Below are 22,157 nucleotides of genomic sequence, written 5' to 3'. Positions count from 1 at the left end.
AAAGTATTCCACAGAATATCATGTATAAATCTGCACAATATACCGAATGCCAAAACCAGAATACTACTAAATAATATAATTATATTCTTTACATATGAACCACAGTATTTCTGACCCCTTGAAAATAATATAAAAAATCTTGGAAGTAGGTCAGCATTGGCTCGGGCTAATTCGAAAGTGAAATTTGGAGTTTGGCAGTAAATTGTAGTGAATGAATAAAATTTAGTAGTGAAAGATACTGGAACCTACTAGTATTTTACTTGTCAGATTTCTTCGAGCTAGTTGATTTTTATTCTAACTGTTCTATCCCCCTACTCACTTTAAAAAAAAAAAACCCGATGCTACCTACCTGAATTAATTTTTCTTAATGGTGTTCATCGAAATGCTTGGTTGTGCCCTCAAACTGGAATAGTTTTTAGAGGCCTGGAATTCCTTGACCAATTTTATTTTAATAGCCAAACTATATTTCTAAGAAGACAAGATGTATGGTATGTAAGTTTCATCTATATATGTTATGTAGTTCATATTAAAAAACCAAAAGGGAAAATTGACGATATCCCATTCAAGGTTTAAACATAGCAGTTTAAATTACTTACTCCATACATTGTACTTGACATAAAATATTTTTTGCGCATAATGCGCTCCATTCTGAAGATCCGTAAATGTTCACCCAACCGAAAATGTCCACTAGCAGTACAGCACGGGGAAACTCTAAACAAACGGACCTGTACAATGGAGTGGGGAAAACTTTAATTTACATCATTGTTAATCATTTGTATGCAAATATGAGCATGGAATTAGTAGAATGCATCAAGTCTTTCTGAGAGCGATTTAAAAAATTAGCCTTTTTGAAAAACACATGTAGTATTTTATGTAGTAACCCATAAATGCATTAAATGCAACTCATTGAGCTGATTGGTCTATTTGTGTCCCTCACTGAACAGACGTCACAAAAAATATTTTCCTCGACCTGATAATTCTCGCGATGCTTTTCCCGCGCACATGCGCATATCCAGAATAAACGTCAGTCCTTTATAAATATGCATGAGAATATCGTGTTCTTTTCCGGACCAATACTTTGTTAATACCGAATAAAATTTCGTCGAATTTGCAAGAATGCTTCATTTTTTGGTAGCTTATCATACTCCAGAAATTTTTGTTCGGTTTCAGCTGTGCAAAAATACTGTTTAACACGGCATACATATCTTTAAGGTAATTTTTTGATTTTGCACTTAATGAACCCATAACATCCGGACTGAACTCTACTCCATTTGATATATCTACCTTAAGGAGGAATGCCACACCAACTTTTATTTTATAGATCTCTGAGTCAAACTTTATAAACAATGGTTTCAGCATTGAAAGGCCGATATTAGCTTTTATAATTATTATATATGATTTTTTTTGTAATTTCTCAAAGAAAATGACAAAAAATTATTAACATCCAAATTAGACGCTTTATCGTAAAAATTTTGCCATAAATGAATGCATCACATGAATATTTTAATGAAATATGTAACGAAAAGTCGTATAGATATTAAATTTTTTTAGATAAAAAAATATTTATGAAAATCGAACACATAATTTGTGAATATTTTTTAAACTTGTGGTTAAAATCTTCTTAAAACCAGTCACAGCTAGGGAGAACATGTTTGTTAATCATATTTATAAAAGAAATTTAAACAAAATGGCCAAATTTTAGAGAAATTAATTTTTTTAATTTTGGTCAATCCCGATCAAAATGAAACTGATCCCAACCATAATTGTACAATTATTCGAAATAAATAACATTTCCCAAAGAACACTAGTCTGATTAGGTGCAATACGGGTTAAAACATCATTGAACTTGACAATCAAATAGATTTCGTCATTGTAAATACATGAAAGAGGCAATAAATTAGTATTTTATCCATTTTGTATTAATGTTTATCGGGATCGGTTTAATTTTGATCGGGTTAGGTCCAAATACTAAAAAAAATTAATTTCTCTAAAATTTCTTTCATTTCAATTTCTTTTCAAAATATGATTGACAAACATGTTCTCCTCAGTTGTGACTAGTTCTATGGCGTTTTTAACCATAGGTTTAAAACATATACACAAATATTGTGTTTTATTTTCATAAAAGAATTTTTATAATAAAATTAAAAAGTCTATCCAGCCTTTCTTTACATATTTTATTAGATATTCATATGACGCATTCATTTACAGCAAAATTTTAACTCGAAAACATCTTATTTGGATATAAATAATTTTTTTCATATTCTTAGAAAAAGTATAAAAAAAAAATTAATATAAAATAATTGAAAGCTTCTATCAGACTTTCAATGCTGAAACCATTGTTTACTTCTACCAGTAAGTGGCCTCCGTCAATTTGTTGACTATTATGCCACCAGATGTGCGCATGTTTAAAAAAGATTTTTTAAAAATGTAACAATTGTAACAGTCTATTTACAAGTGAGTTTAAAAAAGAATTATTTGGCTGGTGACCTATAGACGGAGGCGAGCCTTGAAACAGTCAAGGCTCGGTGCCATCACGGTAGAGGTGGGTAGGGCATTCCACTCCTGGATGGTACGTGGGTAGAATGATTCCTTCCTCACTGATGTTCGGCATGATGGTAACTGAAATGCCAAAATATTGTTGTTTCTAGTTATTCGGTTTTGAGTTCTAAGTTTCTGGCTTTTGTCGATCTGGACTTTGTTGTTAACAAGTTTGTACATGGCACTGAGACTGGCTATCCTTTGTCTCTCTTCTAATGATGGCCATTCCAGCTGATTTAGCATCTCGGTTACAGACGAGGTGTTGTGGTATCTATTGTGGACATACCGAGCTGCTCTGCACTGAATCATTTCGATTTTGTTAATATCTGACTTTAGATAAGGATTACAGGCAGCACTGGCATACTCCACACTTAGTCTTACTAGTGATTTGTATGCTTTTTCCTTGATGTTGTTGATACTTATATTGATGTTTCTTTTGAGGAATCCAATGGTCCTGTTCGCTTTAGCTGTGATGTTGTTTATGTGTTCAGTCCACTTCAGATCTGACGAGATGGTAACGCCTAGATATTTTGCAGAGGGGATATGCTCCAGTTGGTGTCCATGTAAGGTATAGTTCTTCGTGATGACTCTACGATTCCTGGTGATGCTTAGCACGTTACATTTTTCTGGGTGGAACTTCATGAGCCACTTATTTTCCCACACTGCTAGTTGGTTTAAGTCTTCTTGCAGCTTCTCTGCATCTGCATCTGATGTGATGGTCATGTATGCTACGGTATCATCAGCGAAGATTCGTACCGTTGATAGAAGGCCCTCTGGCATGTCGTTGATATAAAATGGAAAGAGACTGGGCCCGAGGACCGAACCTTGGGGAACACCCGAGTCTACGGACACCTCTTCAGAAGATTCGCCCTCCACGATCACCCTTTGCCTGCGGTTGGTAAGGAAGCTTTGAATCCACTGATTGGTCTTTCCTTTTATTCCATAATGGTTGAGTTTGTGGATTAGGAGACTATGGCTCACTTTATCGAATGCTTTGGAAAATCCATAATAAGGCAGTCTGTCTGTTTTCCTTTGTCGATATTGGTAGTGATGTCATCAATGAACTCAATAAGTTGGGTTTCACATGAAAGGCCACGTCGGAATCCATGCTGGAGTGGGTACATGATCTTGTTGAAATCGGCGTGGTTCATGATGTGGCTAGTGACGATGTGCTCCATGATCTTGCTGGAGATGCATGTTAAGGACACTGGCCTATAGTTCACTGCCTCATATTTCCTTCCTTTTTTGTATATGGGGCAGATGTTGGCTGATTTCCATACAGCTGGTATCTCACCAGTTTGATAAGAATGGTTAAAAATCAAGGTAAGGATTGGGGCCACATCATCTGCCAATTCTTTGAGAATCCTTGGTGTTATGTTGTCTGGTCCAGGAGCTTTGGTTACATTCAGCCCCTTAAGTAACTTGTGGACTCCATTTACTGTTATGTTTAGGTCTTCAATCTCAAGATATCCACCCTTCATATTGCATCGCTTAGAAAACTCTTCAGCTGTGATATCCACTTTTTCCGAGAAGGCTTCTTTAAACTGTTCATTTAAAATATTTGCTTTGTCTACTGAATCCTGGCGAAGAAGGCCGCCCTTTTTTAAAGGTGGTATGCTATTTCCATCTGATTTTCTATGTTTGACAAAAGTCCAGAAACGTTTATTTCTGTCCTGATTTGCATCATCTGGTCCTGATGTTACAATGTTTTCTATGTACTTCCAGTATGAGCGTCTAATCTCCTGCTGTGTTTTCCGTTTTAATTCCTTATAAGTGTTAGCATCCTTTGTATTTCCTGACTTTTTCTTTTTCTTGTAGTATGCATTCCTTTTCTTTATCAATCTCCGGACATCTCGTGTAATCCAAGGCTTACTATCCTTAGTTCTGGCTAGCTGTGATGGAATATGTTCTTTGATACTTTCTTCGAGGGAGTGTTGAAAATGATTCCATAGGCTATTGGTCGAAAGTGCCTTGTCCCTCATGGATTTGATGACAGTTAGTGCTTCTTTCATGTCTTTCCTGATCTCATCCCAGTTTGCCTTTCTGTACAATGGTATTAAACGAGGTCGTTGTTGTTTTCTAGTTGGTATGACGTCTACTTCTACAAACACTACATCATGATCTGAAATACCGGGCATGATGGTCTCCACCCTGTTGCCAATGGATGGATAGTTGGTTACCACTAAGTCAAGTGTGTTTGCCCCTCTTGTTGGATTAACGACCAACTGCGATAGTCCTAGGTCATCAAGAGTCTTTAAGAATTCATTGTGTATCCTCGTGTACTTGTTCCAGTTTTGGTGCTTTTTGTTTCCCAATTTATGGGAGGAAGATTGAAATCCCCTGCTGATATAATTATAGCATTATTTACCCTGCAAGCTCTTTCCATACTTTTGTAATAACTTAGGAAGCCTTCTTCATTACTTGTCTTTGGATTATAGAAACTGGATAAGTAGATTGTACGATGACCGACCAGATTTAGTTTGCACCACACAATTTCACACTCTGTTTCGAATTCAGGCACTGACGAGGTGAGAAGATCATTTTTCACTGCTATGATTACCCCTCCTCCACCAAGATTTCTGTCTTTGCGATAGGTAGTGAAGCCTATCGGGAGAAACTGTGAATCCTTAACAGAGTGGTCAATCCATGTTTCTGTTCCAAAGATTACGTCGGGATTAGTGCTTTCGATGAGATTAAGTAATTCACCTTGTTTTGTTTTAACTGACTGAAAATTGACATTCAAGAGTCTTAGATTTTTCTTATACTTTCCTTTTCTGTGATTATTACTGTCTCTTTCTGAGGTAGAGGTATGTAGTGGGCGCATGGGTGAATCGCTGCCCGGGCTGTCTGGTAACTCACCAAGAATACTGAAGTTGTTGCTAGTACTAAAGGCCATTGAAAAACAAAAAGTAGAGAAATTTGGACATCCACACATAATGCAGTCCCAGGCTAAGGCTGAGTCATTCACGTGGCGTTGGTACGATCCTGGTGTCATTGACTGGCATGCCCTGTGGTACCATTGGTTGCATGTGTCACAGACTATACCATGCTGGCTCCAGTCAACTGTTTGGTCGCATGTTCCACATGCATGATGATGGGTGCCCTCACTGACATTATAAGTACCTGTAGGACCTGGATTTAGTGCAATATCATTTGAAAGTAGTAATACAATAAACGAAATGTGATGCATACTAAGATCTTTTACCGTCTGCTGAACGTTTTTTTTGGCTTAGATGCTTTGAAGAAGAACGTGAACCATTCCTTATGCCATTGTTGTTTTATAACCTCTGATGTGTGTCTATCTTGGTAAGTAGATTCACCTGACATCAGGATAAAAAGCGCCACCAAGGAAACAATCGTAACTATCCTACTTACAGGGTTGGTCATTATTGTTAACTTGTTTACAGTTCGAATTTCCTCTGCAACTGATATGGTTAGTGTCTATGTCCAGATAAACGCAAGGATTTTTTTAGAAATCACATAAGTACACAAAATACTTAATTCGTGCACCATACCCACCAATCCATATTTACCATGTAGTTGAAATTTACAGAAAAATAAGGATATTTGTACAAAATTCTCTGCTGTTGTGAATTTTCCCTCTATATTTTCGCGCATGCGCACACCTCTACAACTTCAGTATTCTTGGTGAGTTTAAAAAGGATGACTCAAAGATCTATAAAGTAAAAAGTTGGTGTGGCATTCCACCTTAAGGTAACTTTTTAATTTTGAAATTAATGACCCCCAGAACACCACCGGGCTGAACTCTACTCGTCTAGACCTTCCATTTGATATGTTACACGATACCCTTTGGGTAACTTTTTGATTCTGTCTCCTTCCGTTTTCCCTAAATTTTGATATCAGCAAGTATCTTTGGAAGTGCTGTTGTCTGTTTCCGGCGAGCCCTATATAAAGATGATTTGGCAGCGTTGAAGGTTGGCAAGTTCTTGATTATCTCTATGCTAGTGTTCTCCAACTGAGTATCTCGAAGGGAGTTTAGCTCTTTTGTAAAGGTGGAGGTGATAGGTCTAACTTCTAGCGGAATGTTGTTCATAGTCGAAAAGCTGAATGAACATCCTGCAACGACGTACATGTATTTCCATAAAAGCCCGGTGTCTCTTTTGCGAGGTTGGAATAAACCACACAAACTGACCTAATAGATCTTTTCTATCTTTGTATTGTCAATGCATCTAGCACATTGACAATGTGTTCAATTAAAAATAACGTAAAAATAATAACGATGCATAATATTTAACGTTTTATTAAAATTTATACTAGCAACATCATAAAATATGAAAAAGATTCCGCAAATCCTCTTATACCGCTGAATGAAATTTAATGAAACTTTCTCAAATTCTTTGTGATATGGTGCCATTGTACGCCTAGCTTCTATTTTAATTTTTGATAAAAAAACATATTTCGAGTTCCCCATAGCAAAACATGAACGCAGCCATTTAATCTATAATATTGAGGGGGTACCCATCTTCTATTCACAACTCCTCTTATACCATTTAATGAAATTAAATGATATTTTCACATATTCTTTATTACACAGTGCCATTGTAACCTCCTATTTTACTTTTTATATTTTAGGTCTCCAATAAGCCATTATAATCATATTGGAGGCTGGAGTATCATGTTGTGAGGTCAGTTCTCACAGTTCTTTAAGTTTAACAATCTACCTTGTCGACGATGAAGTGTAATGCAACGTAACTATGATAAAGGCGTGGAGAATTCTCAAGTCTTTGAATCATGGTTACAATGTTTTGCAATGATAGAGTTTTCTTTTAAATGCAGGGGATCTTTTAAAATAAAGAATATATTCCAAGGATTACGTACTAGTATTTAAAATTAAATATAACATTTCTTGGTCTATTCAGTCACAGGAGTCTGAAGTTTTAATCGTCAAAAAAAAAAAAAAATCCGGAAAAAAATTTTCCTACCCTTAACTAAAAAAAAAACCCAGGATGGCAACGTGTTTTGGGGGGACCCACCGAAACAAATAGATCTGGGCTTTGTCGGAAAAATCTCGCAACTAATTCAGTATCCGGAGTGTTTGTGCTATTTATTCAAGTAAAGAAATCAAATCTGCTTGACGACTACGGGCTGTTCATGGCCTTTTTTCCAGTTTGACAGCTCATCCTGGACTCCATGCCACTAAACCGGAAGTGAACTCTGAGGTGAATATATGACGTAATTGAAGAAAAGAACCAAAAAAAAATGCATGTAAAACTTCATGTACAATTTTATGTCACCATACGTGATCAATAAAAAGATATATTTTTCAAACAAAATAATGCTTTATAAGGGTGCTTAGTCTAACTGTTTGGCTCTTTGTCGACATGGCTTTTCAGTGATTTAAATTTGGCGCTTGTAAAAACAGAATTATCTGTCCCTGGTACACATCGTCGTACAAGTAAGAAAAAGAATAAATAACTTTTTAAAGTTCTCTTAAATATATTTAAAATAACTGAATAAAATTACGTTGAACAATTATTTATTTTATTTCATTTGAACAAGTTTTTATAAACGTCAAATATACACTGCGAGATTCTCTTCCGGTTTAGTGGCATGGAGTCCAGGATGAGCTGTCAAAGTGGAAAAAGGGCTAGGAACGGCCCGTAGTCGTCAAGCAGATTGAATTTTTCACATTAAATAAATAACAAAAACGCTCCGGAAACTGAATTAGTCGCGAGATTTTTCTAGCCAAGCCCAGATTTATTTGTTTAGGTGGGTCCCCCCAAAACACGTTGCCATCCTGGGGTTTTTTTAGTTAAGGGTAGGAAAAATTTTTTCCGGATTTTTTTTTTTTTTTTTTGACGATAAAAACTTCAGACTCCTGTGATTCAGTCGAACAGCATTCGAGCTTAAAAGTCTAGTCAAACATTATAAAACAGGAGCGGATCAAACACGGACCTCCAAAATATCAGAGGTGGGATCAGGTGCCATGGAGTGAGCATCTCTTGCTGACCGATCACACTCGCCGTGTGCTCCTTGTCATGTTCGAAAAAAAGGAAAATATCTACCTTAAAAGACAAACAGCGCATGTATTTAATTAAAATGAATGAAAACGAATGCACTTTTTCTCGTGCATTTCACTGTAGTCTACGCGAACCAACAATAGAGGTGAATTGTTTGAGCCAATGGTTTCCGTCACACACAAGTTCCGCACCTATTTAAGTAAAGAGGTCAACAGCCGTATACTACCAGGTATTCATTTCCTAATACAACGGCGCACCATAGTGAGGACCTTCACAGAGGTACTAGTATTTAAAATGAGTTCTCTTTTGAACAAAGTCGTCATCATAACAGGTTAGTATATTATACAATTGATTTAAGATGTAAAAATGATGTCTCTACCAGCTGCATTATGTGTTTGTCTCTGAAGCATGTGAAACTGGCGTTTCACTGCTTATTGATTTTGAACTCTACTTTCAGTCTTTTAATTGCTTTGTTTTGTGAAGATACAAGTTTCCAAAAGAATGATAGTTGACGATATTGATGCAAAATTAATTATTTAGCTGTGACCCTTTTTTATCTCTCTATCAGTCTTTCTATATATTGGACTATGTTCCAATTTCCAAACAGACCAATTGTATATTTAGAAATGCGAATTCTACGAGGCGCCGTTTTAGCATTTTATATTTCCTCACACGATAAAGCGCATTGATGTGGTAAAAAAATGTTTTGTCTGAGTAAAAATTTAGGGGCTTCACTATCATCTATTAATGTTAAATTTTCAATTTGGTTTCCATCTTTCAGGCATGTAATATTTTCTTTTTATATTTATCTTCGTTGCACGTTTTTTTTTCAGTTAATTTGAGAATAAAGTTCATCCATTCACTACCAGGTACTTCACTTTTTTTAACCAACAGGTGCTAGTTCGGGTATTGGAGCTGCAACTGCTCTTGAATTTGCGAAAACTGGTGCCAAGTTAGTTTTAGCCGCAAGAAACGTAGAGAGACTTAATGATATAGCCAGTCAATGCGTAGCAAAGGGACTACAACAGGATAAGGCAAGTATATATTATCGGGGAAACTGTTTAATGAATGTAGGCATATAGAAGCAATATAACATTGCTGCATCCAGTGAAATACAGAGATAACGAACTGTATTCAAGCTTGAATTCCATTTAAAAAATACAACTCAGGAGCAGAACAATGAACCTCCAAAAACATTAGAAGTGGGATCAGGTACCATAGAAGAGTGAATATCCCCTGCCGACTGGTCACACCCGCCGCATGTTCCCTGTCATGATCGAGAAATAACGAAAAAATCCGTGAACAATGCAGTGTGTAAATAATGCCCTAAAATTAGTATTATAAACGTCAGTCAGTATTTAAGTTGTTGATATAAGAAAATTGATCGATCAAAAAAGAAAGAAAGAAGAAGAAACTAAAAACAAATGATTCAAATCTGTGAACAGGACATAAAACATGGACCCCAGAAATTCTAGAGGTGGGATCAGGTGCCGAGGAGGAGTAAGCATCTCCTTTTAACCGGTCACATCCCACACCAGCCGTTTGTATTTATCAGGTGGACTGAATGGTCAAATTTAGTTACAAAAACGAAACGAACACCTCACGATTATTTCAAGGGTATTTTGGCAAAACTTTTATTACAGAATGCGCAATGTAAATAACTTACTAAGTCTCTACTTGATCAGTTTTCTTGAAGACTGGATTCAAACGATCCTGCTGTCCTGAAAGTGATATGTACGAGGGTTGATCCAAAAGTAATGTCTCAACTTTCATAAATTTGCTATAAATCGACGTAAAGCAACAGAATTATACATGATGGAAGCATTATTTATTTCAAATCAGACCTGAAAAATTCAAAGGAATATGATGTATACTTTCAAAAATATCTTATTTTAAACAATGTGCGTTTATGGTAGTCGCCGCACCTAGATATTACGTCATATGACGGATACGCTCCGTCATACTTTTAAGCGTTTCCCCTTCGTTTCATTAAAAAAATATTTGTGATTCGCAAACACTTTCACCAATTCCACTCTCTTTAAGAATTCTTGTACCATTATATACTCACTCTTTTCATAATCAAACCCTATGTCAAAATATTTTGAACAGTAGCATAAGACAAACTTAAAAATTCACATGTCACTCTAATACGTCTGTCTTTTTTGACAACGTCAGACACCATTGAACGTTTCCGTCCGATCTCCTATCTTTCGGTCCTCTTGTCCTCTGCTGATCATTCAGTGACCAATCTCCCACCCAAAATTGCTGAAACCATCTATTAAGATGTCTCTTATTTACATTCTTTATTCTGTAAGTCTGATTAATTAATGTAACTGTCGCTTGTGATGATTTCCATATTTTGAAGCAAAAATGCATTACAACTCTTCGAGCCGATTTTTCTCATTTCGACAATTCCTTTGTTCAATTCAACAGAGTAAAACTACAATGTTTATGATCACAAATACCAATGCCGTCATTTAATTTTCAATTACAGACTAGAAAATGGCGAGAATTGTGTCTTTTAAAAAATTGGGAGATTAAGTGCTTTTTTAGAAACTTTTTAATGTGCTTGTCTTTTTTATTCTAAGAAAAAATACACTTTATAGCGTGACGTTCCGTTGTGACGCGGCGACACCCTCTATGCTCTATATTTTAAACATCTATAAAATAAATTCAAATAAACATTATTTAATTAAAATTTCAATGTTAATTAGATTTATATTTGTGCATCGTATTTGATAATATGACGCCAAATATAAAAGATATGGACACTGTGACATTACTTTTGGATCAACCCTCGTATATTGTAGAAGCTTTATAAAAGCGTATGAATGAAATTGCCGTCTAAAGCATTTTCAAAGTCGCTTCTAAATGCATAATATCTTCCAACGAATCTCGTTCATAAGTGAGTACTTATATGATAACATTCATGTTCTTTTCTCTGCGTATATAATATAAATATAATTCTACATAATATACACAATAATTCGGAAAACAGATCGTGGCAAAATGAAGGTAATCTTGTGATTCGTTTGTAACATAGTGCTGTGTAATTATACATGCACAGTCACATCTAATTGTTCCTAAATTGTACAGCTAAATTTTATAATACATGTAATCAATTTCACTGGTGAATTCCTGTAACTTTCATACAAATATATTTTATTTTTACTTTTCCAGATATTTGTGAAAGGTTGTGATATCACAAACGAAGAAAACTTGAAAAGTTTAATCGATTCATCAGTGAAAAAATACGGTCAAATCGACGTATTGGTAAGTAAACGAAACTTGGACATGATGGGTTTGGTAACCCCCTTCTCCGTGAAACTGAAGTGTTATCACTATACAAACTTGATGTAAATCAGACCACTGGTGTTGATACTATTGATCCACGTCTTGTAAAACACTCTGCACAAGTCAAATATAAACCAGTCACTCATTTAATCAATTTCAGTTAGAATATCAACAGGGATATATTCCCAAAAAGCCTCAAAACTGCAAGTTTACACCCATTATTAAACAACAAATGAGACAAACAGGACCATAGCTGGAAAAAATACGCAAATATCCCTTCTACCCACATTTTCATAAATCATTTAAAAATGTATCCGATCATATTCGTAATTTTTGGTCAGGTTTTTTAAATGCAAATCACAGTCAGGATTCAGATGGATGATTTTCAAGACAGTCTTAAATTATTTATGAAATTATTGCAAAATAAGAAAATAATATGGAACAGTCATATACAAAACAAAATGTTCTTTTTAAGTATTTTTTTTTAATCCCTAGTTCTTGATTTCAAAAGTGAAATACCTGCATTATTAAACTTTCAAAACAACTATCTATAAATTCACTCATTTTGAAAGAAAATGTCTCGCTTTTAGTAATTTTTTATCTTTAATGAAACTGAATTGCAGGTAAATAATGCTGGTAGTGGTAAATACGTGCCTTTTCTGGAGACGTCCGCGGAAGTGTTCGATGAAATCTTCAACATCAATGTCCGAGCACCATTCATACTGACCCAGATGTGTGTACCACATCTAAAGAAGACACAAGGTGCCGACAAAAACAGAAAATTCTGATATTCTGTTGAAAAGAACATTTTGTAATTATTTTTGGTTAATTTTGTAATGGTATAATATGTTTATTAACTTTACAGGGTGCGTTGTTAATGTTTCCAGTATATCGGGACAAAGATCAGTAAGTTTAACAATTTGAACGTTTAATTTTTTTGTCAATGTGTGAGCACTGAAATAAAAACAACCTTTAAATTTTTGTTTAGTTATCTTGTTCACATTTATTGTAAATGTCTTAGCTGTATTGGACGTACGTTATCTTACAAATCATTAACTATTTGGTACAACAAATGTTGGTAAACTTTTCTTTTCTCTCTAGTTTCCAATGGCAATGTCATACTGTATGAGCAAAGCAGCCCTTGACCACTTCACGAGGACTCTAGCTATCGGTCAGTTAATTTGGCTAATCTTTTTTCCTACCGCCATTTCTTATTTTTGATTTACATTTCCAATACACAATATCCCCATTTACAGATTTGGCAAAAGAAAAGGTTCGGGTCAATTCCGTCAAGTAAGTTTAAAAAAAATATTCTAAGGATTTGAATTTTGCATGAACACTGGTAACTATTAAACAAATTTTTCATAGATTGTCTATATGCCTGGTGTAAATTTATTTTCAGTCCTGGAGTTGTTATTACGGAATTTCAGAGGCGAGCAGGAATGACAGAGGAAGCCTACAGTAAGGTTAGATCTTATGTTGGGTCACTTTCTTCAAAACCTTCCAATCACAAACATGATTCCCAAACAGATTGTTATATTTTCTCGTACTGTGTTCCTACAAATTATTATTAATAGACTCTAATTCCTTTCTGATTGATTTGACAAAACTTTGCCTCTTTCTTTTTGAGAATGATTCTGACCTATTGATTTCCTTTACAATTAAAGAAGGATTTCAAAAAATTCAATCTGTCAATCAACTGTTTCATTTTGATTAGCTAGGATTTAGAAAATATGTTTGCAAGGTCTTCCATTGGATTAAAACAAAACAAAACCAAAAAAAAAACAAACAAAAACAAAAAAAACAAACAAAAAACACCCCCCCCCCAAAAAAGATACATTTTTTTATTTTTTATTTATTTATTTATTTATTTTTATTAATTATGCCTCTTTCTTTTGTCTTCTGGTCTTTTATGCGGAATCGTTCGTATAGCTTGTTCCTTTAACGTCACATGATCTGTCACTTGTTTTAAAATACCTGTAACTTAAGCCCTCAGGATGTGGAATCCTCCAAAAACTTCCCTCTTGATGTGTGTTTAAATTTTAGTGGAAATGCATGCTTTTGTTGAATGAAATTCAAACGTTTAGTATTTAGAAAAGCAGAAGGAATTACAGCCACTGACAGCAGCCATTGAACCGGAAGAGGTTGCCAAGGTGATCTTGTTTCTAGCCTCTGACCAATCATCATCAGTCACGGGAGAACTTATCTTTGTGGATGGAGGGCGCCATGCCAAGGCACCTGTGTAAAGAGACTGTGTCATTAGCTACCAATAGACGATAATATAAGATATCAGAATTTCAACTACTTTTGTTTTGCAACCAGAATCTTTGTTCAGTTCAGTATGTTTTGTAACCGGAATCTTATCTTAAAATAGTTCCGTAATATCTTTCCGCAATTTGCAGTGAATGGTAGCTTAAATGTTTATTGATTACATTTGAGTGATATAATAAAATCAAAATAGTGTTATTTCTATGTATGTACACTTTATTGCATTATTGTTTTAGGCAGTTGCTTACAATTAAGCTTATTTTAACTTCGAATAAAGTTGACTTTGTCACAAACAACTATTAATAAAGAACTGCATCATTTACTTAGGTTTAACTTTGTTTTTTTCTTCCTGACATCGCTTCATGTTTGATATACAAAATAAGAGAAAAAGATAAAAGTCTTGCAAACATATTCATTTTATTTATATCTAGGAATCATTTTTAAACAAATTTTATTTACTAGTATAGCTCACCTCGACGAAGTCCAGATGAGCTTAGCTATTACCACAGTGTTGGTGTCGGCGTTAAAAGTTTTAGGAGCAGGTCCATTCCCAAGTAAGTCCTACCTGGACCAAATTTTCGTGGATGGTGTATCTAGAGATGAACATTATCAGACTTGCTTCAGATGTTGGACTCAACTTATATTTTACAGATGAGTGACCAGAAGAAAGTTTTAGGTGTTGATCCATCCCCAAAAAATATATGTCCTTCTAGACCAAACTTTCATGGATGATGCCTCTAGGTATACACACTACCAGACTTGCTGTGGATGCTGAATTTGACCTACATTTTCTGTATTTTCCAGATGAGTGACCAGGTTTAGATTTTTGGAGAAGTCTATTCACAAGATACTATACGCCCTACTAAGATCAAACATGCATGGATAATGCACATTATCAGACTTGCTTCGGATGCTGGATCTGAATTGTATTTTCCAGATGAATGAATTTTAGCCATACTTAAACCAAATAAACATGGATTGTGTATCTACTTATGAACACTCCAGACCAGCTTTTGATGCTGAGTTTCACAAATATTTTTTTCCAGATGAGTGACCAGGATCAAGTTTTTGGAGCAGGTTTGTTCCCATGTAAATGCAAGTCCTAATGAAACCAAACTTGTATGTATATGATCTCAGGAAATCAACAGTAAAAAGGGAGAGTAAAGCAGACTGCATTCGAACCAACTGCTAGAAAGAAGATGGGCGCATTTGACGAGTGATCTGCAGGAATCATTTCTACGAAACATTTATGGTTTAAATGTCCATGATTTGGTTGGCTGAACATAGCTGGTCAGATTTTACAAACACGTCCATAGGTTTTTTTTTCATTTAGTTTGAAAGACATTGTGAAATTGTAACATTTAAGTCCGTTTTTCCTAGGGGGTACTAAAACATAGTAACGTTTCACAAAAAATAAACACCTAAAATATTTAACGCATAGATGCATGATACGTGCACATGTACATTATAGAATAGAAGATTAGAATTGATTTCGCTCGAGAACCAAACTGAACTACATTTATCTAATTCAAAATTTTAATACATCAGTACATAAAACGAATCTAACTAAATAAATGGTTGCTTGCATGGGAAAAAAAATTAATGCCCCATGCCAGGCTCGAACCAAAAACTTATCACAATGAGTGCACTGAACTAATAACCCAACTCACTGAGCTATCGCCGCTTCATATATACAAATGATTTTAAAAGGACAAAGAAGCACCACATTCACACATTTGGATTTTTTGGGGAAATGTTCATTTTTCGTGGTCTCTGGGTCTTCTCTCCATTTTTTAAAAAAGTATATTCGTTTCTTTGAATTAAAATACACACAAATAACGTTTCAAAATCATGGAGAGAAGACCCAGAGAGAGAAAATTTTTAGCAAAACGTGTTTAAAAATGTACCATTTTGTACTACATGTCTGATCTGGGCAATTTTCAAATTATTTTTTAGCAAAACAAAGCTGAATTTCCGGAAAACATTTTCATTTCCTGTTGCACAGGAACCTGATAAATTAAAAAAATGTTAAAATTTCACGTGACATGTTGATAAAATTTTCACTTTTCAATTACGCCCAGATTCCTGCCGAATGTCAATCAAAAGCGCCCTCGTTCTTTGTAGAGGCATCAAAAATACAGATGATGTGTGCAGCATGATACTAGTATTTGAAAATGCCAGAATTACAGTGAGACATTTTGCTAAACTAAACTAAATATTTCGTCACCACATTATTTTGTATAGTTTTTTTCACAAAGGAAATGAATCTTAGTTTGAAGATGCATATACTGACTGAGACATTCTGGTTATGAGTACAAAGAATTTAGATATGTGTCAAGGTAACAGTATTCACTGCAAGTATTTTACAGTGGTGGACGAAAAAGTACCAGATGCAAAAAAAAAGATTAAAACTAGGTTCCCAAACTACGCCTGAGGTAGAAAATTATGCCTCATAATCTTTACAACTAATCACCCAGTGGGTCAATGACGCGACAAGCAGCAGATGTTGTCCTATTTGTGAACGTAATGGATGCCTCCAGTATAGATGCTTTGGCAAAATAAAACAAATCTTGTCTCATTAAATAGAGAAGCCTGAAGTCGACATAGACGTTAAGTAGCGTGTTGCACTTCGTTATTTCTGCATTTAGGACAATGGCTTCCCTTTTAAACAAAGTTGTAATTATAACAGGTAAATTTTTTTCATTTTTTGTATCGATATAAATGCTGAAATTCCTCCAGTTATTTATTGTTTTTTAGCTATTGCAATTTTTATGTGACATAAATGAGTTCTATAGTTCATTGCTTCACTGAAGCAATTGATTGGTTGTATGTTGTTTAACGTCCCTCTCGAGAATTTTTCACTCATATGGACACGCCTCCACTTGTGGAGAGCAGCAAATTGTGTCCTACTCGGCGGCATTCAGGACCATTGCGCAGTGATTGAATTGTTCACTTAACATAAAAGCAAGGAAGTTATATATTTATACATGTAAAGACGAATTCTATATCATTGTTTACTTTATGTTTTTATCTCATTCTAAAACTATAATAATCAAAAATAAATTTTTGATTTAAAAACATTCACATAGGCCTATTTATTTTAAATTAAACACTAATTCTTTCCTGAAGTGGAGAAGCAGAAAAACTCAACATTTATTTCAGGTAAACAATGCAGGGAGTGCTCAATATGTCAACTATCTTGAAACAACAACGGAAGTGTTTGATACTACCTTTAATCTCAACATCCGGGCCCCCTTTTTTCTCACCAAGCTGTGTACCACACACTTGAAGAAAACGAAAGGTAATCAAAGTACTCAGAAGTACAGAGAGCCGGGCTCATTTACAGAGTAGAATGAATTTCTTACATGAATCAAACGTTTATATTCTGATGAAAAAATTATTTTACAACTATCAATATAAATGATAAGATACTGACAGTGAGTTTTCGTTCCTAATACCACGGTCCGATTCTGTCAGAATCAGAATTAATCTGGTACCGCAGCTGAATGTAAACATTCCAGGCCAGTCTGGTTCCCTCTCCCGCTTTACCTCGTATTTGTAGAACTACGACAACACTAATTATCAAAAATCCTTACGCTAATGAACTATGTTCTTTGACTTAGGACTGAAGTTTTCAAAGTCATTACTACTAATGTTTTATATAGATAAAACTTTGTTTTATTTTTGTTGCTTTTAGCGTTTGTATTATCTCAAAAGCGGTTGAGAGTAAGAACTATATTTTTACTCGTAACTTTAAAATGGCGACTATGGGGTGGACTTCCTGCCTTGAACAGGATGACATAAGCCGGCAATTGCTCTTTGAGCAATAAGCCCAGCTAAAAATCAAAGCTTAAATTCAGTTATGAATTAAACTGAACTAGAGGTACTGTGAGCAATGAGCTCACTAAATGATACCCCCGCCTCCCATATGTATAAAATGGCAGTGTCCATGTTTTGCTAAAAACCCAAAATATGTGTCGGATCAAAGAGTAAAATAGGAGGCGCACAATGGCAATATGTAATAAAGATTCTTTCAAAGTTACATCAAATTTCATTCAGTGGTATAAGAGGAGTTGCGGATAAGAGATAGGTACACCAAAGCGTAACAGATGGACGTACGGACCGATGGACGCACAGATGGACATACCGATTACTATATACCCTCGCAAGATTCCAATAAGAAGTTTGCTATTTTATATAGGATGTGCGGTGAATGTCTCAAGCCTTGCGGGACAACGTTCAGTAAGTTTTTACATTTAAACTTAAAGTGTTATTGTATTCATAAAGTGATAGAGCTATAGTTTAAACTGTTAAGCATATACTGGCTGCACATGCTACTATATGTTCAGTTTTAATCCCAGTATTCGTTAAAGACACTACTTTATTCTCCAGTTTCCGATTGCAATGGTGTACGGAATGACTAAAGCAGCCATGGACCAGTTTACAAGGACTCTGGCGGTTGGTCAGTATTTTATACAAATCACTCTCGTAGTGTTTCCTGGGTTTATTTTCATTTTTGTCATGTAAATTATCTGTTATTTACAGATCTGGTGAAAGATAGTGTTCGGGTTAATTCAGTAAAGTGAGTAACAAAGAGGAGATATTTTTATCCAAAACAAATAAGTTACGCATTCTGCAATTTAGTACAGTGTATCTTGTTCACACTACTTATTAATTACACTCCATCATCATAAGTTCTGTCGAAAGGGAGTTTTTGAAAGTAAAACTGTATGAAAAATATACCTCCAGGATGAAAAATTACGAAATCTCAAAAACATATCTAATGGGTACAATAAACATATTCTGAAAGTAGAAGTGGCTACTTCTTAAAATGTAAGATGTACTGGAAACGTGGTTTTTGGAGCAAAAATGTCCTATATGTGGCCAGCTAGACTCCCTTTAAAAGTGAAAAATCTTAAACCTTATTGCACTTTTACATAAAAAAGTACCACTCACATTGCGAAAGAAACTGTATACATTTAAAGTGCATAAAACGTAACAAAAGGTCCAGGAATATTTTTTAAGGAAAAACGTCTGATCCTCTTCCCATTGGTCCCCATGATATAAAAAATGGTACTTCCAAAACCTTATTGCACATCTACAGGACAATCACATTCCAAAAGACACTGTGCCTACTGCTTAAAACAAAAAAGAACAATTGGTAGAAAAACAATAAACTGTTGTTTCGCGAATTCTTTGGTCGATATAGTGATTTGTGACCTTGTTGCAAATACAATCTCTAAGTCAAATGTTGACTGACGTTTCTTATGCTAATATTGTTAGGCCATTATTTTTACACTGATTTGTCTATGGATTTTCAAATTTACCCGATCAACTCAGGTGCACACAGTTGGTGTGACCACTCGACAGGAGGTGCTTACTCCACCATGGCACCTAATCCGATCTCAGATGTGTTTGTTCTGCTCCTGATCTGTATTATTTTGATGAATTTTAGAGCAAGATTACTGTTCGTTATCTTCATATTTCACTTACCCCATACCGGGTATATAAAGGAAACTTCCAGATTCTTTTTGCACATCTACAGCAGTCGACAGTTCATATCCACCCGCGCGATAGCCAGTCGTCTTTCAAAATAATTTATTGGTTGTGTCCTGTCGATGTGCAGAAGAATTTTGATAATTTATTTTTATTAAGAAGGCTTATCAAGCATGCAATAATAAAAACGTTTTTATGTTGTAGTACATAGAAAAACAGAAGGAACTACAGCCTCTGACGGGAGCTGTTGAACCGGAAGAGGTTGCCAAGGTGATCCTGTTTCTAGCCTCGGACCAATCATCATCGATCACAGGAGAACTAATTTATGTGGATGGAGGGCGTCACGCAATAATGCCCTTGTGATGTACACTGCACTGACACTAAACATGTAAAAAGAATAAGCCTAGTGTTCTATGTATGGGGCGCCGTTTTGGTATTTAGTGCCAAAAAGTGATATCACCTATTCGAATAGATGATATCACCTATTCAGTTGGTGATATCACCTATTTGAATAGATGATATCACCAATTCATTTCCATTTTTTTTGGCAGTAAATACCTAAACGGCACCTCATATCTATGGATGAACTTTTTCACCATCAGAAACACAATTCTATGAAAGAAAGTTCAAATTTTCGCTTTGGTAGAACAAGTGAAATTTAGTTTGACCCTCTTTTTTCAATTATATATACATTACTCAAGGTGCTGCATAATTATACCGGTACCCCCACTTGAAAAGTGGGAGGGTATATAGCGATCAGGATGTCCGTCCATCCGTCAGCACAGAATTCTGGCGGTATAAATGCAGCGGCCAGACTTTTATAAAAATGGATCTGGGGATGCAGCTTTTGGATGTTGTTAGATTTTTTAAAAAGTAAATAATGGAATGAAACATATGGAGATAAACAAACAATATTCAAGATCAAAAGTCCATAAAACAATACAAAATAGTAGCAAAGCAAACACGGAACCCCAAAACATCAGAGGTGGGATCAAATGCCACGGAGGAGTGAGAATCTCTTGCCGACCGGTCATTACCGCCGTGTGCTCGTTGTCATGATCGGGAAATAACGGAAAAATCCGTCGTCACTTAAGTGTATAAATAATGGTCTTACAATAAGTATGAAAAAAGGCAGTCAGCATTTGACTCGGTGATAAATTGTATTTGCTGACAAGGTCATTGTATAGACCATAGAACTAACGAAATGATTACTTTAAACAGCTGCTGATATTCGTGTTTCATCAACTTGTTTGTCAATAATTACCTCGTTCATACATAGAACATGCCCTTGCACATCGAATCAGATGAGATACATAAACTCCGTATGCAGGTGATGAAGGTATATTGCTGCATAGGTAAGGGAAGTTGACAATAGAAAAGTTAAAAGTCATCATAGAGCTTGGTTGTTAGATTACCATTGACGTCTTTTTAAAGTAAAATATCCAGATATGAAACAAATGGACCAGACTCTGTGGTACCTTTTATCTCAAGGTCACCAGGATATATCGTATTGACATAAGAATGGAAATTAGAATTTTTCATTGACAATACGTCGTCGATATACTAGCATTTAAATGTCGAGTTGAGGGCCACCACAGGTGTTTCTTTTACTGCATAAGATTGTGTACAAAGTCTGCTTCATATGAACAAAAATAAGTCTGCTAATGACGGAGCGCAATTGGTACCCATGGGAATTCTAATAGATTGTCGGCAGACCTGGTCTCCAAAAACAACATAGATATTGTCAATCAGAAACTCAAGCATCTTTTTGATGTCGACTTCAGAGTACTTGTGTGTACAATAAAAATGTTTTTAAAATTTTGCAAATGACCAATGACAAGGTAAGTAAATTTACACATTCCATTTTTATTGAAAAGGCAGCTGATATCGAAAAGCCTGGACTATAATTCATCGTGGGGAATGGTTGTAAAGTTGAAAAGTCGTAAGTTTTTTAAGCTCTTGCATTTTGGTAAATCTTGTGATTTCAAATTGTACAAAAGTTCTTGGAATTTTTAAGTATCCACATCTGATTTACAACACTTATTGGATATATTGTTGTACAGTACTCCTGAAGTTTCTCCTTCACTACTGTTAATATCTTAGTAAGGAGAAAGAACGAGGCTTGGTTGAACATTTACTGGAACCCGCTATGTATCTTTTTTTGTAAGGATTCTTATGAAGTTTCGAAATCCAATATACATGTATATACGGTAGTTCAAAATCATTTTGGTTCTTTGGGATATTAAAATTATTCAAAACTGACATATGATTTTGGAGAATTTCCTCCTTAGAAAGGGAACTATGAGTATAAGTTGGGTTACCACTTCTAGAAAGAACGTATTTTATTGAGACCCAACCAGAGAAGTTCCATGGAGAATCAAGTTTTAGATTTTGAGTGATGACCATCCTTTAACGGCTTCCGTAGTCTCGCGTACAATAACTCTGAACATGCAGTAAATATGGAATCTTCTAACAAGTCTGAATTATCTTTGTATAAGGTTTAGCCTTACCAACGAAATTATGTCCTCATGATTCGGTAAAATTTTGATTGTCAACACGAATTAAAATGATTCCACGACA

The 22,157-nt window shown here is 35.2% G+C and overlaps 2 protein-coding genes across 2 annotated transcripts; both read left to right on the top strand.

Annotated features, from left to right (window-relative positions):
* The first annotated feature begins 8,724 nt into the window (after positions 1-8,724).
* On the top strand, positions 8,725-14,403 carry LOC134268726 (3-oxoacyl-[acyl-carrier-protein] reductase FabG-like). Its single transcript, XM_062750965.1, has 9 exons — positions 8,725-8,850; positions 9,414-9,553; positions 11,700-11,792; positions 12,437-12,575; positions 12,679-12,719; positions 12,915-12,984; positions 13,070-13,106; positions 13,216-13,279; positions 13,901-14,403. Exons 1-9 carry the CDS (start codon positions 8,814-8,816, stop codon positions 14,057-14,059), a joined length of 780 nt encoding a protein of 259 aa, XP_062606949.1. The 5' UTR covers positions 8,725-8,813; the 3' UTR covers positions 14,060-14,403.
* Positions 14,404-16,255: 1,852 nt separating this feature from the next.
* Positions 16,256-19,940, top strand: LOC134268724 (uncharacterized oxidoreductase TM_0325-like). The gene is made up of 6 exons (XM_062750964.1): positions 16,256-16,269; positions 17,168-17,382; positions 18,283-18,323; positions 18,474-18,543; positions 18,627-18,658; positions 19,782-19,940. Exons 1-6 carry the CDS (start codon positions 16,256-16,258, stop codon positions 19,938-19,940), a joined length of 531 nt encoding a protein of 176 aa, XP_062606948.1.
* The last annotated feature ends 2,217 nt before the right edge of the window (positions 19,941-22,157 follow it).

The sequence above is a fragment of the Saccostrea cucullata genome, unplaced genomic scaffold (genome assembly GCF_032062105.1).
Source record: "Saccostrea cucullata isolate Sc308-1 unplaced genomic scaffold, CSIRO_AGI_Scuc_v1 ctg8979, whole genome shotgun sequence".
Lineage (NCBI taxonomy): Eukaryota > Metazoa > Mollusca > Bivalvia > Ostreida > Ostreidae > Saccostrea > Saccostrea cuccullata.
This window is presented reverse-complemented; position numbering and strand designations above follow the sequence as displayed.